The following is a 20,197-nucleotide window of genomic DNA, read 5'->3' as shown; positions in this document are numbered from 1 at the left end:
AGTATACAACTTAAATTGACACACACTATATGCACAGAACTGTGAAATATTAAGAGCATTCTTACTGAACTTGTCAAAAAAATAATAATTTTCCAAGTAAATTCCAGTCTTGCAATACTACAGTATTTTTATCAGTAATATGTGTGCATCATCATTGAATTGTCATTGTGATGATGTCCTGAGACCATCCATGTTTGTGCACCATGCAGTACTGTACAAGCCATAACAATGGAGTAAACCTTTGTGGGTCTGTACAGCAGTATGCCACCTACAAGTTCAAACACTGCCATCTACCTTTTAATGACCCAATGGACTGTTCTATCACCTATTGTGTATGGTAGTGTCTTTCATTATTTCTTCTCTTTTATGGTGTACCAACTATCACCTGAAAGAAAGATTTTACAAGTTGTTAGTAAAGTACTAAACTTAACTGCCGTCTTATCGAATAGGAATCTTATCAAGATTCCAACCATCACACAGAGCATGGCAGTGAAGTCTGCTTCCCACATTACTATTTGATAAAATAAAGGAATCGTGGGTTGAGCCACAGTAATTTTATTCAGACACATCTGAGATTAGTTCTGTATTAATGGAATGAAAGTACTTTCTTTTTACAAATGCAAATTGATTCTGTGATGGATGATGACTTTATCAGAATATATGTACAGTAAATTACACCAATTACATTAGAAAAATCAGCATTGCCTTTTGATCTCAACTTGCTAACCCTGATAATATCCTAAGGATACTGCATGTACTGTATATGGGTAGCACCTTAAGTATACCATACCGTACAGATGGTATTACACGGCTCAGGGTGACTGCAAGATGCCTGACCTTTCAGCCAGTTTACACTAATAAGTGCCCATTTCGAAACACCATACAGTTGTTCAAACCTGACACAGAACAGGGATTGTGCAATTTCTGTATGATGGTCTATGTAATGTGGGCTTCAGTTCACCAGACGGCTCGAAGAGAATGACTTTAGAACGTCTAAATCACCTTATAAGCCAGTCATTATCATGAGGCAAAAAAAAAAAAAAACAATCCCTAAAAACTTGCTTTAACCTGTCATTAACAATATCCTCCAAAAGAGCTAACACTGCCATTGCCAGTCACAGTATGCTATATAACACATAATGCACCCTTTTTATAAGTAAAATAGATAGGCTACACACTAAAAGTAAGTGATATTAAGCATGTGCATTAGATGTTATTACCAAGTTTATGATTTATGATTCAGATTTCTGAGTAAGAAGTGGCTCATGCATTTTCCCCGAGCATAAGCAAGTTTTATACATGAGGTCCCTGGTCTCTTGAATATCTTATGATTAATTCTGTTTGAAAAAGTCAGTGTACATCAATTTGATTGATCAAAAATGAGGATAGGATACTGCACAAATTTTGTATATTTCGTAGTACATCTGTTATTAAATTTATTGCACTGATTGCTAGTTAAATAAAAACCTACACAAAATATATATGGCTTTATATTTTGAATCCCATTTCAGTAGCAGAAAATGGATTAAGATGTATTGCTCATTTTTATACATTTATAGAGAGAAGCCAATAGTTTTAAAAAAATGCTGAAAGCAAATAACCAAGCTTGTAATCAATGCAGTTGGTATTTTCCAAAGCCAACAACTAATGGATATAGGCTAATTTTTTTTCTCTATTCACTCCTGATGCTAATCAGGGTGTCGCACGAAAAATCGAACAGTCTCCGACCGGCTGGCTCAAGCTATTATACAGGCGGGTGCCGTCGCGATTGCGGAGCCTCGTTGTCGCGAAGGGGTTAGAAGCCCCAACAGTGCATTAGTAAGGAAGCTGTGAGCCAGTGGGTACAGACATGCGTGAAAGAGATCCGGAAGGAAGATGTATTCTCTGCAACAGATGATTGGAATAGTGGAGGCGTAGGTGTCTACTGGTTCTTTGAAGGAAACACGGGACATTTTCGCACAGAAGTTTCCTGGCATAAACCTACCAGCAAAGAGCAGTATTCACGAGTTGGTGAAGAAGTGGTGCAAGACTGGGTCAGATGCAAACTGCAAAAAGAATCGGGCCCCATCCGTTTGTACACCTGCGGTCGTAGCAGATATTCAGGAACGGATGACCAGAGGAAGCTCTAGGAAATCGACACATAAATTGGCAGAACAAGCGACTGTTTCGCGCTGGTCTTGTCAACGTGTGTTGCACTCACTACAAATGAAGCAGCACAGAATGACTTGTGTCCAAGAACTGAAAGACGACGATAAGGAAAAGCGTGTATTTTATTGCACGTGGCTCCTTCAAACATTTGCAATTGGATTTTTGTATTGCATATCTTTTGTTTCCTGTACAGGCTAAGAAACGAACGTCGACGTTGGGGTCGGAGATAGTTTGGTTTTTCGTGCGCCACCCAATAGTATTTAAAAAGAGATTGTTCTATTAAATAATCAACCTATAACAAGGAGCAAACAAACGAAAGCTCAAACCAACGCATTCACTGCAGAAGGAAAGTGGAGTTCTGCAGGAAGCCCAGATTAACAAAGAGAGAACATAGTATCTTAACACGGAAGGAATCCTGGCATGGCCTGGAATGTACCGTATTACAGTAAATGTTAGGCAGTAGTGGTTGATTGTATTCACAATATACTGTACATGACATATCTTTTCTCTGAAGTTATCACTTTAGTGTGGTTTTGTATATATTGAGTAGACATAACTTCACTATAAATTCATACTTTAAACTATAACAAATATAATTTAGTAGTGATGTAGGTAAAATTTTAGTAAACTAACATAATAAAATATTTTGACCAAAAACTGTATTCTAAATGAAAAAGACTTTTGTTATCATTAAAGATGCACTGTTAGCCACAAATCATTTGCAGTTAATTGAGATTATTAAACAAATGATTGGTTTTCTTTTGCAATAACTTGATGATATTATCTAGAAGTTACAGGTGAATAAAGCATGTATACACTGTATTTGCTGATCAAAAAAGTTAAAGGTTGTGTTTTTTTTTATAAATTATGAATGCAAACTGAATACCTAGAGGACTGCATAGGCTTCAGAGCTTACAGGCTCATGATGTTTATACAGTTTATTTAGAAGAAAACAGAGCAAATATAGCTAGTTATATGAGTTAAACATGAAAGACAGATTTTTCTTTGTACATACTGTGTATCAAAAAAGCAAAACGTCACTGTAGTTGCTTAGGTGTTTAATTTACAATCTGACTGCACTAAATCACATGAAATGGCTTTATTGTGAGACAAAATTTTGCCAATTGATTTCCGTAAAATTGAAACAATCTGGCAACAACAGTGATGTGCAAATTTGTGACTATAACAAAAAAATACCAAAAGGGGAAAAGTGTCATGCTTTATTTATGTTATACTGATCATAAAGTGGGCCACATAAAAATTAAGTTAAAAATTCTATTAAGCATAATCTCTGCAGTTAGCACTTGTTCCTTATGCTTATATTTTCCCAGCAATAACACTGCTTGCTGTCTGTCAAAAAAAATGACAAAAGGAATGTTTCATATTACAACAGATCAAGTTCATACCCGTAAATAATAACCATTGTTACTTTTGTTTTATTTTGTTCTCATTCATGACATCCTTTGTTTGTTGAAACACTGCTTTCTAATAATTAAAGTACGGTCAAAGCTTCAATGCCATATAAAGTATTTGATTACTCTAAAACTGTCACAAAAGAAAGGATAAGAACCTACATCTTCTATGCTGTAACACAATGCTGTTTATCTTTTTCCTATAGTTTTTTCTTTTTTTTTCTTTTCAAAATGCTATTTGTGTGCTTTCACACATCTTCTTGTAGTGAATAATCTTATCCTTTCTGTATTTTGGCTTTGATTTTTGTGTGATTTGACCCTTCTTTCTCTGAAGTACTTATTGTCCTACTGAAGTGCCAGCATCAGAAATCAATTGCACTAACCTGGAAGTCTTTAAATACATTTTTTTTTCTCTCTTCACTCCTGATGTTAATCTGAAAAATGAAACCAAAGTTAGGGTATATGTTTGGTTTTCTTGAAAACCTGAATGGGTTGCTGGTACTTTAGATGACAGAAGGTGAACTCTGGCATGGTTGTTCATGTTCACATTTTTCCAGCTGCTCACCTGTTGCACGTGAAAGCATGGAGCTGCAGCATGGCGTACCGATCGACTGACCCCAATGTACTGAACATGAAAAACCATAGCTGTTTTTACCTGTTTTTCTTTCAAAATATTACAGACAATTTCTCTTATGTTTCTCTTCTTTTTTATCCTCTCTCTCTCTTTTGTTTCAATAATTTTTACATTTTATGTTCCCTTTTGAATTTTAATTTTTTTTTTTTTTATTATATTTTATTATTATTTTTGGTCATGGCAACATCTCAATGCGCTTTTATCTCTTCTTTCCATTGGTTTAATTACTTATTTTTTTCCTTTTCATCATCTAATTTGATCTTTTTCTATCCCTGGCATGTTGCTTTCATTCTTCCTTTTCCCTTGCTCTCCTTTGACCCTCCAAATTTGACCCCTCCTTTTTCACAGCATTGGAACGCGGGAGATAGTCACGCAGAAGAACTTGAGTGGTCTGTTGCCCATCCGTGATTGCAGGCTGGACCCCAGCCTACTGTACTCTATCCCTTTGTTAGCCCTTAGCCCCAATTTACTTATTGTGTGGCTTTTTCTGAGCGTCGCCTATCTAATTGCCAAAATGCGTTGCAAATGAAATCGATCATGCACAGCAGTTTATTAAAGGGAAAATTATATATATGTGTGCAATGGAGATTGAATGTTGCAATGCCTGCCATATACCATGCCTTACAGTTATTAAAATAAATCTATTTATATTATATATGAATGTAAATACAAATTTCATTATTTTAGCATCTACTATTAAGAGAGAGATATATGCTGAATGATCAGGTTTTTCATATAGCTTGCTTTGAAAACAAACAAGAGAAATAGAAATATGGAAACCTCTCCCCAGTACCTCATAGTTTTAAACAGCTAACAAAAAAAACCCAGGAGTATTTAACCACTTCTTTTTCCTGCTTTCTATAAATATTTTCTCTCTTGTCTGTTATTTTAATGGATTTGTTGTCTTCCTTGTATGTGCACAGTCATAAAATCAAGTTGTATAAATTTTTATTGCTGTTTTTGCTAACTATTTTTATTATAAAAACAATAGGTCATATTTCACAGTCTCTGCATCATCTTACAGAAATCTTGATTGACTCCACTTGAAACCAGTATAATTTTCTTAATATTTTTGTGAAGAATGCTTCAAATTGTGAACGCTGTTGCTCTTTTTTATTCATAACCTTTTTAGCCCGATTTTTAATGTAACTGCATATTTTGAATCTTGCATTTTTAGATAAATATCTTAAAGCTGCTACAAACAAAATGGGCAGAACTCTGCGCTCATGTTCCGATAAAGTTTTTCTATCTTGTATTTCTTCTATCTGAGATTCCTGGTAAATTAGGTGTTTCCTTGTTTAAATTTAATTAGAAATACAAAGAAATCATTACATGCAATGTGTAATATTAAACCAGTATATGGTAACACCCCTGCATATAGCAGTACAAACATACATTAGTAATTAGCAATATTCATGCAAGATCTACTTTTTTGCTTTTGTACTCGTCATTTATGTAATTTTGTTCCCAATGTAACACAGATGAAGAAGAGTTAGTATTAAAATAGACCAAGCACAGCATGCTAAAACAGAAAATACCTTTCTACGGCAATGTTACATAATTTAAAGGCTAAACAATTTATTCCACTTTAAAAGAACTATTAGAACTTATTAGAACTTCCACTGGCACGTAACATGTTTTCTTGATTATAAGGAACCATCAACTGTTAATCTTTCTTTAGTAACAGGTTTTCTGAGACATCATAGTAAGATTTACAATAACTAAGTTTAGTTTTAAAGTTGAAAGTAGTATGTATCTTTGACCAAAGGCCTTTCATTCTATGAAAATGTCAAAAATTTATTAGCAGGACAGTGATTACAACATATACAATAAAAATGATTTTAAAATATAAACTTTGGTTTAATTGGTTTTATTAACTTTATATTATTGGTTTAATACATAACAATATTGATTTTGCTTAACCAGGGAATCTTAATTTCTCTAACATTTTGATTTTAAATTTAAATGGTGATGCTGTTTCCTCTTTATTTTGCAGTGTATGGTGGAATGATTTGTACTGCTTGGTATTGTGATAATTATCTATTTATGCATTTACTGATTACTATTTTTATAGTCTCAATCAGAATTATTCTGAACCGAAATCACTTCCTTTTCTTAAATCAGGGCAGTCAAGCTCACATTTTCTCCTTAAGCTATATGATTTTATGATCCAACAATTGAATTTTTGATGCAGTATTTTTTCATGCAATCTTCTTGGAAGCAGCCAAGGCTCATTCTTCAAGTTTGAAGCCAGTGTCTTATTGATCTTATACAATAGCAACAAAGTCTCATTTTTCCTTGTTTAATGATCACATTAAGGCAATACAGAGGTTTGCATTCCAGCCACTCTCCCAATTAATATCCAGTTACTACTGCCAATGGAATCTGCTTCTTTTACCTTAATTGTAATTCACTTTCTTTTTAATGTTCAGAACCCTTCAATTGTTTCTTTCTCCACCCCACGCCCCAACCCAGCAGCCAAACGTCAATGAGAGGCTAAGCGAGCCAGCAGATGACCAGGGAACTTAATCTCATTTGCACCTGTGTGGCACACCATACAATACCAATTTTAATAATATTTCAAAAGAAAAAAGTATGACAAACAACTTTTCTGGTCCAGAAAACATCAGGATTGTGTTCTCAGAAAAATGAAAAACAGTAATTTTGGAAATGTCTGGTATGGCAGAAAAAGAGTACTATCAAGCTATAATATCAAATAATATATTTCATTGGGAAAAAAAGAATTAAGAAAGTGCTTGGAGTTTAAGACTCCCTGAGTTAGCTGGCCACATTTTGGCTGACTCATTGGTATTTGGCTGTGGATTAAGAAAAAAGGGAAATAATCATTCTGAATCTTAAAAAGCAAGACAAGTAAAATTAAGGTAGTTAACAGTATTCTCCATTGCCAGCAGTTTAAGGCTACAAATTAAGAAAGTGCAACCACTGTGGCATTCAAAGATCTGAGTTTGACACCCCTCCCTTAATGGTTTACTAAATAAAATTCAAGTGAATGAAGTTCAACGTGGGATGACTTGGGTAGGTGATATTAAGTGCTATCTGTTGATGTTTCATATTGTTTTGATATTGGTGGTTATTTCTTTTTCTGGGTGCCTTACAAAAACACTGCATGATCACAGTCATTGCACTTGCACCACTCAATACAGAATGGAATAAAATATCCATCTTGCACAGAAACATTTTGCATTATTTTTTATTAATTTGGAAAAAAGGCTTCCCCATTAACACAGTATTTTTCAGTAGTGTAGATCAGAGTTAGCACTTTGTACTCATTGACAGAATTTTCAACAGACTTACAATGTTGCAAAAGATATTAAGGAACTTGGCTTTAACCTTGAAAACAGAATAGTTTAAAAGAATGAGAGAACTGGGCATCCACAGATTGCAGAAAACGTTAACAGCCTTTTATTTGTGTGTAATAGATTTCGTTTTTCCTGTTGAAAACATCAATCCACAATAGTTGATATTCTCCTTCATTTTATTCAGAGGTTGTGTATTCTGTACCACCACAAAGAAAGAAAAAACAATAGATTTAAAGTATGATTAAATGGTGTTGTCAACATGTTATAATTTTCTGTGGTACTTAGCTGTTGTGTAAAGTGATGAAAAAAGATAACATCTGTTGTGATGAAATTATAGTAATTTCTGTTTATAAAGCATAACTACAGTATTATTGATCTTCTGCAGTCTGTATAGTATGCTGTTAATGCTGTTTCCTGTGAAACTGTACATGTGTGACTTACAGGCTAACACAAAATCCTAGTGTGAAATTGACTTTAGAACAGACTCTGATGTTGATTCTAAGATAACATCCAAATTTTGTAAAGATTATAAAAGTTTTAATATTGTTTATCTTAGGATAGCAGAAATGTGCTATACATTAAATATTTTGATACATAGTATTCCAGTTCTACTTATTCCATCTGATAAGAGTGATGTGAATTTCAAGTACGTATGAAATTTCACTGCTTCATATGTTTCCTAGTAATGTTGCTTTGCTGGTGTCTAAACTTGTCCTGCACTCCTTTTTCAGTTTCTTTACTTTTTTCTTGACCCATATTTTGAAAAATCTTTAGTCCAAACATGTCTTTGGAAAACTTTGGCCTTGTGTAGGTCTAACACACCAAACTGGCTTTCATCAGTATGAATATTTTACTAGTGTACAAAGATGCAAGTGACCAATATGAAAGAGATATGAGGCAGAGCAAGATAGCTGTATCGAAACAAGCAACATCCATCTAAGGCAAAAATATAAAATAGTATTCTACACTTCTTTGGATGCTTTTTAGGTAAACTCATTCTTCAGTTAAGAGTTATAATTGTCATTTTAAGAGTGTATAGCAAATAGTAAGACTTAAACAGGACTAGAGAATGTCAAGGGTCACTGATTTAAGATCTGCAATTTTGAACTTAAATAAAATTTTAAAATTCAGAGAAATTGAAAATAGAATACTGATTTTATGTCCCTACATTAATTGAAGATAACATTTGTATTCTAACATTGCCATTTTCTTTTCGCATAATATCATACAATTGGTGGTGTTCTGTTACAGATTTCACTGTTTTACCTTTATTGATCCAAATTCATTTTTTTTTTCATTAATTCTAAAGATTACCAACAAAATATATTTTTAAATTTTTAATTTCATTTCATCAATTACTGTATTATAGGGACAGATTTCTGTCTGAATTTTAAATTACATTTTTGAAAATGTTTTTAAAGAAATCACTGTTTTTGTGATACTATTTAAGCTGCTTAGATATGACCACCTGTGTTTTTGGTAACTCTACAATGTCTTTTCAGAAATAAGAACCTTATACTCCTATATGCCAGCCTGTTCCAATCAAAATCATTCTTCCCTCTGACTAATAATAGTTCTGCGTTTACTGTTAAAGTAACTTCTATCTACATTACATTTAACAACATGCTTCAAAAGTTTTGTTAGTTTACATTAATGTTTAACTTAATCATATCCTTATATCAACACTACAATATATGTAACAACATTTCTCACAAATTTAGGTTAGGGAAATCTGATTGCTGCAACAAGGTACAAAGATAAGACATTGTTACATGAATTTAAGAAAATAAAGAATATCCATCCATTATCTAACGTGCTATATCCTAACTACAGGGTCATGTGGGTCTGCTGGAGCCAATCCCAGCCAACACAGGGCGCAAGGCAGGAAACAAACCCCAGGCACCACAGGGTACACACACCCACATACCAAGCACACACTAGGGACAATTTAGAATTGCCAATGCAAAATAAAGAACTTTGATCTCTAAAAGTAAAAATTCAGAATCAGTTCTTAGACTACTAGACTAATAGTCCTTACAACTACTAGAAATCAAAATGCTTATAAATTTGGGGATAAAAGAGTCCTCAGATCTATTGCTCTTTAGTCCTGGGAATGAAATTTAATAAACAGAGGAAAACTACTGTTTGTTAGAATGGAGCAAGACTTCTTTGTAACTTGTATGAAGTAAACCTCAGTGAGAGAGGACCCTGCAAACAAATAATTTTACTACTATTAAGAGAGGAGGAGGATAGAGAGATCTAAACTCTACCACCATATGCTTAGTTTTAATTATATTGAGCTAGAAAAAGGAATGTTCACATGAGTAAATAAATTTATAAAGAAATGTATGAAGCCATCCAAATTCACTCTTTGGACTCAAGTGTGGTTGGCTGGAATCTATACTTTATAATTAATAGAATGCAAAGAGTGAAACACAAAGAGAATTTATCAGCTTATAACTAAACGTTTATATTGAAGTGTATTAAAATTGGATGAAAAATCAATAAAGTTCTAAATTATGTTTTGTAGGTTTTTAACCCTTGTAAATGCTCATAAAGAGGATGCAGCAATGTTTCTATGGCATCCTCCACTCAACCTCATTCTTCGATATGGAAATTTGTAAGGGTCTAGACAGGCCTAAGGATTGCTTATCAGCTCTTAATCAATTTAATGATGTGAACTGTTAAAGCAACCAGTCTAAAGTCATTGAGTGCTTTTGGATGTGCAGCTTTGACTATTGGAATAAAGTTAACCAGAAACATATCAAAATATGTAGTGAAATATTAGGCAAAGAAGTTGTGCACAGGACTGAAGCAGGTTTCCACTTCAACTTCTTATCCAGGGCTTTTTTGATTTTAGTTTGTTGAAGGGCAACAGCATTTTGATCAAACAAAGTCCAACTCTGAGGTCCATTCCTGAGTCTAGTCTTTTGCTGAATCATTTCTTAAATAAAATTTGCGTCTCAAAAATGAACACAGAATTTTACACAGAATTAATTGAATTTTGAGCTAGTTAATAGTTCATTTTACTTGCTACTAATCCCTCTTGCTTGTTGCTTTTACAGTGAATGGCAGCCATCCTTTTTATATCATTTTATGATAAATCCTGGTTGTCAGTCCACAGTTTACTGTTAGTTCTATCCTTATGATTCAGCTTTGTTCTGTTTACTTTTACTTCCAAGTTTAAATGCCCTGTTTTTGCTTGTTAACAGTTCTTTTAAATATTTGGTTATTCATGGCTTGTTGGGAGACTATCCTTTGACTAGCTTAAACAACATTATGGTACCCTCTCAGAATAATATAGAACTGCTTCATGTGCCAGTCGGTTAATCAATATCAGAATTTAATTCTTTTAACATGGTTTATCTAGCAAATTCCAAATAGCAAAACAGACACTCAACAAAGCCATTTTCCCAGAATTGAATTTGTTATATTATAAGCTCTAATGTTCCCTTAGAATTTCTCCACAGCATTATTCTAATGAGCTGTGCAAGTGACATGCTGATGCAACTTACATAGTGTTTTATTCAGTGGTCACTGATTAAAATGGCTTCAAATAAAATTTGGGGAGTCTTATTCATTGAATCATGTTTTTGATAATGTCAGCTGCTTCACTCACCATCACCCTCTCCCTCTCATGAATGTGTACAATCATAATGCTGGGCTGTTAAAGCATTGTGTAGTGCATCACATTAAATAAATGTATATTTTACTGGCTTAATTTCTTAAAAGGCCAAGTTGCCAACAGGCCTTTTACCAGATGTTCTTTATTACTTTATTCGGTACACATACTGCAATGAGAAGAGAAAAAGTTGCCTATTACTCATAATGCCCAAAAAGGCCTAAAAAGATTAAACATTTTACAAAGGCAATTAATTACCACCCATCCATCAAGTGTCTGAGCCCATATTCTTCAGGATTGTGAGAAGCAGGAGCCCATTTTTAGTAACACTTGGTGCTCAAATAAGGTGCAAGCACTGAAATAGACAACAGTTTAACTTTGGACAAACTCACAGAATCGGCCACAGTGGCAATTTATAGTCTTCACTTTGTCTAACCTGTCTGTCTTTAAAATGTAGGGGGAAACCGTACTACCTTGACAGAGACAGCACGGATGGAGAGAATATGCAAACTCTACAAAGACAGTAACCAGACTATAATTTATTCCAGGTCATCTTGTGTTGTATGGCAGGTGCACTAACTACTGTGTCATCATGCCATCCATAAATTTTAGTATATTTATAAACTTACAATTAGTTCTAAAAAGTTCTTTCTGGCATTAAACCGCTTATTATTTTTATTTAACAATGATTATTTTATAATACTTTAAGTTCAGTAAGGCAAACGTCTAGTACCTGATATTGTTTCACTCTGAAGTCTCCACAAGCATATTAATGAAATTTTTATTTGGAGATTTCACCTTGGTACTAGGAACAGTATATGGTGATATAGAAGTAGTAGTAAATAAACATATATTGCATCCTATGGTGATAATATAACCATATATATAAGTGTTTTGAGTTTTAATAACACTTTAGGTACTGTAAAATGCATCCATTACTCATTTATTGTTATGAATTATTTTGCAGATCCTTGCATGAAAATAAGTTACATTTGGGACTATGCACAATTTTTAATTTATTTACATCTTAATTACTATACATCCCATAGCTTTTTTGAAAATACAACCAACTATATTTAAATAAATGTACAAATAAATGAGATCTTGCTTTTCAATTCCAAACACAATTTTCACCATACAGCATTATATTACATAAAGCATACTAAATTCCTTTTCGTGATTCACTTTGAAAAAAAATGTTTCTGTAACAAAGGGGAACCATTTAAAATCATTAATATAGCATAATAAATAATGAATATTAAAATTGCCACTTTTCCCAGTTTATACACTACTGTAGATTGTGATATGTTAGTGGAATATGAAATTAAAAAAATAGATTGCAACATTTGCTATTTATGTTCATTTTATTTTAGATTTTTATTATACTGACTACAAATACTACAGCTTTAGCTGTTCATGTTACATCTACTTTAAACATCCATTTGCTCTTGTTTAGTACCTGTTAAAATGGTCCATTTTGTCACTGTCTTAACAGCCATGGTTTCTTTGGTTTCCTTCACTGCTATCATTCTCTGTACTTGTTTTTCCCCCAGCGAGGGATGTCGGAGAGAAAACACCATGAAGAATGTTGGGTGCCGCAAGTATGCCTTTAACACTCTACAACTCAAGGCTTTTCCAAAATATTACAGGCCTCCAGAGGGAACCTATGGAAAAGTTGAAACTTGATAAGAAACCTCAAAAATAGAATAATAAAAGTAGATCACACTGCTAACAAAAATGGTTTTCATTTATAGATGTTTAAAGTTTGTAATTTATTTAAAACTTTATGTTCAAAAAAGAAGTTCAACCACCTGTGGCAAAAGTGGTAGTTTTAAAGCATATCAACAAAACTGTTTTGTAGATATTTCATATTTAATCTGCCACTACAGTTTTCATGTATGCTGTAGATAGAGAGCATGCTTTCTGTTTTGTGGAACAGAAACTACAGTTGTAGTTATAAAAAATACTGTACAGTGATTCAATAAGAGAATTTTCTTTTGAAAAAAAAAAAAGATCACAGAAGGTTAATTAGATGTGGTTAGTGGATGAAATCTATTTTTCGTATATACACGGTATATATTGAATTGGTATATGTGCTGTTGGGAGTCCATGACAAAGTAACCGTGAGAGGTTAATTTAGTATAAATATAAGTCATCATCATATGGTTACTTCAGGAAGAATAAAATGCAAAAGTTCCTGAAATCAAGAATAAGGTCTTGATGACTCTTTGCAGTTTAATTTATTAAAAATAGCAAAAATGTGAGCAGTTACTTTAAAGCATAGAATCAACAACAAATGTGGTAAAAATTCTAGTGAAATTAAATGAAAGGCCCTACTAAAAAACTTATTATTCAAATATCATTTGTTTATGTAATTAAATAATAATTCATTGACTGACCTCTAGTCTAAATCATATTGCCATTAACTCTGATTTTAAATAGATTGTTGGATGAGTTGATTATCAAAACAGTTTCTGCTTTTTTTTTTTACAAGTATGTTGTTCCGGTGGCATTTACTTCTGAATGTTCTTCGTGCCTTTGAGCTATAGCACATATGCCTGAGTTTTAGACTACATTATTAGTGAATACAAGAAACCACAAAGATCCATGGATATCAAGTTCAGCTTTGTAACACAAAGATATCAAGATGTAAGCACCTTGCACAACAGCATTAGTAAATAAATAAATAGGATATAACTAAAAAATAATGCCAACTAATTGTAGCATGTGAATTCACAAGCAATGTGGCAGTTTTATTTTCCACAAAACACACAATAATGTTGTGTTTATATAACATTAATTCTGTATTAGTTGTTTCTGCCTGTGTAGTTTCACCAACAGCCCTAAACATTAAGTCATTTATGAATATCTAGATGGATGATAATATCCTGGATAGCTTATTTTGACCCTTGGTATATTTAGAATTTCAGGTTTTATTGAAGTGAACCTTAGATGAACACAGCCTAGTCAATTTAGAATCTTGTGATACTAGCTACTAAGAACATGTCTAATGTTATTGTCTTGACATACACTTTAACATGTGAAAAAAAAATGTGTGGAAGGCATGTAGCATGCCGTCTAGACAGCAAAGCAACTGGAAGTAACAAGGGATTACTAAGACTAAGCATGGAAACATAAAAGTCAAAGAAATAAACAAAGTATCGTGGGAGACAAATACTCCAGCACACAAGCCTTAGATATATACATGAAATTTAGCATTTGGAGATGCCAAACACTTTAGATAATATACAGTATACAGTATATATATTTATTTAAACAGGATTTGTTACATTCTTTGAGCAATGCAAAATAATACATTTCTTATGCACAGAATCTTAATGTAAACGCTTTGTTTAGTTTCTGTTAATTGCTGAGCTCCAAAATATGTGTGATTTACTTTGATGAAAGTCAGTTATTTTCATGGAAAGGTATATTTAATGTGACAATCTGAAGCAGTATTGTCTTGATCAGGTAAAAAAGGGCTACAAAAATGATATTTTCACAATGCATTTTTCTGCTTTTTCTTGTTCACTAAAATATTTTTTGTCTGCTGCATGCAAACACAGCATAAAGGGTAGCAGAAAATGATGAATAGAAGCACATTTCACGTACAGAATGTGTAGAACATGTACTGTATTTAGTCCTGATATTAGGTTAAACCAATTAATAATTACAGTTCACATGTTACTCACTAAACAATGTCCATCATTAAAATAATCCATACTTGTACAATGTTAATGCATTATTCTGTTTGTTCCTACTTTTAGAAATAAAAAATAAGTCAGATGCTGGCAGTCTCACAAGTAATCTTCTGTTAGATGGATTGACTGACAGACAAGTATAGTAGAGAATCAAAAAGAGTTGATAGAAATGAGCTTAGCACACAGTGTTTACTATGACAACAGATAGATTCAGAATTTACTAAAGCATAAAATAAACTTAAGATTTTTTATAATGCCCGCCACTGTCTAAAAATGTATAGCTAACACAAAAATAATTAATTAAATAACACAGCTAGCCTGGCTTTGTGTGCTAGATTATGTTCATCTTAACGTTTCCTTTGAATCCACAACCTCATTTTGTGCTATTTTCTAATTATATAGTATTAGTTATTAGTCTATAATATGTTGAGCTTTTTAAGTTGCATTTTATAAAAGTCTGTTGAAATAAATGTCTCATTCTTTGGGTTTTGAAGCACAAGTCTCCATCAGTACTCTGTTGCAATGTTGTACTTTCTTTATGCATATTTCAAGAATAAGTTACTGTTCGTCCAATTTTCATTTGTCAATATGATATAAGCAATTTTAGAGATTAGGAGAATTACAGCTATAATGTCAAAATATTGTCATTTTAATTAAAATATTGTAAAGGTAATAATAGTTGAGTTAAAATGAAAACCAACCCACGCAGCAGTTATACCAGAATGTCATTGTTCTCCTTATTTAAAAATTAAATGGAAAGATCTAGGAAAAAGAAATAAATTAAACCAAAATGTCTCTATCTTTATTTTGTGACATGGTTATTTAAAAGAAATTTAAAGTATTTTATAAATGCATTTCAAAATAACCTTTGTGCATTCAGAAGCTTTTAGTGAAACTTCAAATTATTCCAAAACATCATTTAAAATAAGATGAAAAAATTAATTTTGTACCATATTTTTAACATGAGAATCCTGACTTTAGTCTTGAAATCAAATCACTAAATGAAACTGCCTAGTGGTGAAGGGTTTATGTCAAGTTTGAGTTCTCACAGTACACTTTGGTGAAACACATATTGATGCAAGTCATCATTTCTTGATAATTCCATATTAGTAGTTACAAGAGGAGGATTTTGAATTTTCTTATTCATGTCTGCTGGAAATTAGATTTAAGTGTAATTTAAGAACAGGTATAATAAATTATTCTACTCAGTGACCAATAAAAAAGGAAATTTAGGAACTAAGATGACACTTTTATTATTTTCTTGCCCTAAATAGTTATCAAACACTAATTTTTGAATTGGTAGCCCCAAGCTTTGGTGTTTTGGTAAATATTAAAACACATATAGGCAGAAATTCCAGTAAACAAGAACATTTCTTACTAATACTCCAACAATGTTTTCTTGAGTTTCTGTTAATAACAGGAGTGTGAGCATAATACACCCAGGTCAATTCTGCAATAATATTTCAGACATGTTAGGCAAAATCAAACATTTTATATATATATATATATATATATATATATATATATATATATATATATTGTGTGCAGTACAGGGTGCTGGTTAGCACCTTTAAAGGGGATCTCAGAGTGATGTACAAAACAAACAAGTACCGCATTCACAGTACAGAATTCCAGTGTGGTGATTTGCCTGCCTTATGTTTGTTAAGTTGCCAGTCCTTATGGACTCCTAACACCCACACAGTGTTTCCAGTTAAGCGTTAGGCTTAATCTTTAAACATTACAATTGAATTCCTACCTGTGGAGCTCTCCTAACCTGCCTTTTCTCCAGTTGTAAATAGTAAAACTAAACAGCTGTCAGGGTCTTGTAAGCCATCCCACTCTAGTTACATTATAAAGCTCTGAAAAGTATTGAAACAGATCCCAGTGTCGGGCAAAACATGCTTTTCGGATTGTTTCAAATAAATAACAGTTTTCTCTAAATTGTTCCTTACCCGTTACTTACATCAACACAATCTTCCATTCAGTGCTACAAATATTGTACTTCTTAAAGTCAAACCATGCATTCGATCTGTTGTAATAAGCAGCATATTTCTCAAATGTTGTGTTCGTTACTAGAAAAAAAATCAGCATTCATATGTGCTTTAAAAAGGATGTAAAAGAATATGTTTTACATGAAGAGACATGCCAAACAGTTGATCTTACCACACTGACTCCTTCATTAACTCAACACATTTGCAGATAGGCAAGGAATTGCACAAGGTAAGATTATATTGTACTGAGATCAGAGTTAAATATGTATTCCTTCATTTTGAATACAGTTATAAATAAATAACATATGTGTGCAGTTTCACCATCTGTAAACCAGAAAGGCTTATATGGTCATCCATGTGATATATTTATCAACAACTGACGCACCTCCACTTAAATGCATGTAGCAAAGACGAGTCTATAGTTGAACTAGACAGTACTGAAAGACATTTTATTGAAGAACTGACGCGAAATGCACTTTGTTTTATCTGAGCATACTGTGTAGTTGTTTTAAGCATAATGTAAATTATGAACATGTGTCAGAGCACCTTGAATTTATTTTGCTTTTATTTTTTATATATATGTATATATTTTAAACACTGTATTACAAGCCTTGGTCACAGTGCCAGCTGCCAGGTGTTATGCATTTGTTTATTTACTGTATTTATGTTTTCCACATTCACCTCAAAACTTATAATTTTGTTATGCTGTAAATGTGCTTTTTCCCAGTACTCTATTATTAAAATTTCAAAAAGTGAGCCAAAATCTTCTTCTCTTTCTTTTTGATTTGTGTGTACATCATCTTTAAAAGTTACATAAGAACACTGTTGGATGATTGACTTTGTACAGTCAACTTTGTAGTGAATGATATTGAGTTAAAATATCTTAAGATACCTGAAGAAGGGGCCTGAGTTGCCTTGAAAGCTTGCATATTGTAATCTTTTTAGTTAGCCAATAAAAGGTGTCATTTTGCTTGGCTTTTCTATTAATACTTAAGGAAATAGAGCAGGATAGCGCAGTGCCTTGAGTATTGGACTTTGTACAGCACTGTAATCTGTTCAGATTCCACTTTAGACCCACTCAGTAACCCCAATTGGCCACTTAACACAAGGAAGTATTTCTACTATAACTGTATATCTGTAAGCTTTTGAGCAAGGGAAAGGCACTCCACAAATAAAATGTATTAATATAATTTTTAAGTATATTGCTCAATACGACACACTCTTGTATACTGCATGTACTAAAAACATAACATCTTAAACAGCTAATATATTTCAGTGTGGATAGGACACAAGTCATTTATACAAAACACACTGAGACAATTTACAGTCACCAGGGGCCTCATGTATAAACGGTGCGTACGCACAGAAATGTTGCGTACGAACCTTTCCACGCTCAAATCACGATGTATAAAACCTAAACTTGGCGTAAAGCCACGCACATTTCCACGGTAACTCATTCCTTGGCGTACGCAATTTATCCGCCCGGTTTTGCAGACTGGCGGCACCCAGTGTCAAAGCAGTGCTACTGTTCCTGTGTGATCACTCTTTCTTTCTTAAATCCACATTCCTGGCGCGGCTTTATAAATACACTGAAATTAACTGCATATTGTTTATTAGTGTAATGCATCTGATTGTAATTAACCTGTAGCAATATAATGGTCCAGGGAATAGCCATAGTATTCCAAATACCATAACTGCTTTAGCGTTATAACTCTCACTGCATGTTCTTTCAGCTGATCCCGTTAAGGGCTGCCACAGCAGATCATCTTTTTCCACATTACTCTCACTGCACCACTCAGAGTATTTATATTACTGTATCTGAGTGGGAAATCACAGCAGCAGCTGATTGGAAAGAGAATTATCGGTACACAGCATGAAGCAGATGCTGCCTGAGCCACAGCAAACGCTTTAGTCCCTGTACGGACTTCGCGGTTTAGAAACAGTTTCATCCCAAGAACTCTAAACACACTAAATCAGTCCATCAAGTGCTCCTTGTAGAAATATTTGGACTTATAAGTACAATTACCCCACTGTAAACTTGCACTACAGTTATAATATTGCACAACCTGCGCCACTTTATAAAGCGCGTATTTACATGTGATGACGGTATTCATTTCTAAGACGAAATGCAGCAAAACATGTTGATTATATTATACAGATAAAACTTTAACTTCATTTAAATAATCTGTATTGTTAATAATTAAACATGTGAGGACACGGTGCCGCAGCGCTAGCTAGTTCAGTAATTGTTCCTGCCTTGCGCTGTATTCTTGCTGGTGCTGACGCGACACTGGAAAGATAGACGGATATAATAATTAAACACGTACTACTAAGATATTTCAATGTTCCTTAAAAGTTTTGAAGAATCAAAGTTCTAAGCTTACAGATGGCTTCACGTCTATTACAGAGCTGATTGTGTGGCGATTGAGTTTTTGGAGAAAGAAAAGTAAGGACAGGAATTGGAGGTTAGTACGTTTGAAAGAGACAGTACTGCTGTGATAAATTATTTAACTGAAGGTTGCGCATGGCGCAGCAAGCCTCTTGCGTGAGACATGAAGAAGCACTGCGCCACCGTGTTCCCATGTTTAATAACATGCTTTCATTCCTATCATCATGAAAAAGATCTCACGTATACATCTCAGTATTTTAATTATTCAGAGAGCTGTAATATCAAGAATGTAATGGAGTATGTGTCCCGTCGGAGAAAGCGAAAGCCCGTTTAAAAAGCAGGTAGTGATTCATACACATAGAGCACATAGAAGATCAAATACAGAACAAAGCATTTAACATGCCACTTTAGTTACAATAGGATTTGAGAAACTAGTAAATTAAACGATTTTAAGATGAAGTTTAAGATGTTCTACTTTAATGGCAAAATAAACTACGTGATTAAAGTGGAAATTTCGAGATTAAAGTTGACATTTCGTGCTTTTTTCCCCACTGTGTGCCTTTTTTTTGTCTGTACCCTAATAAGCTTTCATATGACACTCAGACGGTGGGCTACGACTCGCTTTTTCACGGCGACTTTGATATGTGATTTCTTTTTTATTTCGGGCACTGTGCGACTTTGTGAAGTTGAGCCTTCGAGTTTCTCCGACACTCTGTCACTCGATCAGCTTCCTTTTGTTGATTATACCACTGTTTAAACCAACAAATAGTACGTTTTTCATTTGCCTCCACTTGGTATTCGCTGAAATTCTTATATTTTCTCCCGTGCTTTTCCCATTGTCTTTTCACAGAAGGCTATTTATATTGATTTGCATATTCAAAGAGGCGTAATTCTGGGAGGAGTTGGGGCGGGACAGAAGGTGCGTGCACGTGCGTTACTTTTCACGCAAATCGGGATTTATGTAGTAGAAGAACGTGAAA

The 20,197-nt window shown here is 33.5% G+C and overlaps 1 protein-coding gene across 13 annotated transcripts in view; it reads left to right on the top strand.

Moving 5' to 3' along the window:
- The window catches only part of inpp4aa (inositol polyphosphate-4-phosphatase type I Aa), a 171,685-nt gene extending 154,094 nt beyond the window's left edge, over positions 1-17,591 (top strand). For 7 of the 13 annotated variants that reach the window (XM_051927136.1, XM_051927135.1, XM_051927140.1 and 4 more), the window contains one exon: positions 4,543-7,918. In XM_051927136.1, coding sequence (XP_051783096.1) covers positions 4,543-4,723 — 181 coding nt within the window. In that variant the 3' untranslated portion in view covers positions 4,724-7,918. Of the gene's footprint in view, positions 1-4,542; positions 7,919-12,689 lie in introns of those variants that run through there. The other 6 variants (XM_051927145.1, XM_051927144.1, XM_051927138.1 and 3 more) reach the window with 1 other exon arrangement.
- Positions 17,592-20,197: the final 2,606 nt, after the last annotated feature.

This window comes from Erpetoichthys calabaricus, chromosome 4 (assembly GCF_900747795.2).
Source record: "Erpetoichthys calabaricus chromosome 4, fErpCal1.3, whole genome shotgun sequence".
Classification (NCBI taxonomy): domain Eukaryota; kingdom Metazoa; phylum Chordata; class Cladistia; order Polypteriformes; family Polypteridae; genus Erpetoichthys; species Erpetoichthys calabaricus.
The sequence above is the reverse complement of the archived record's forward strand: the minus strand, read 5'-3'. Positions and strand labels throughout refer to the sequence as shown.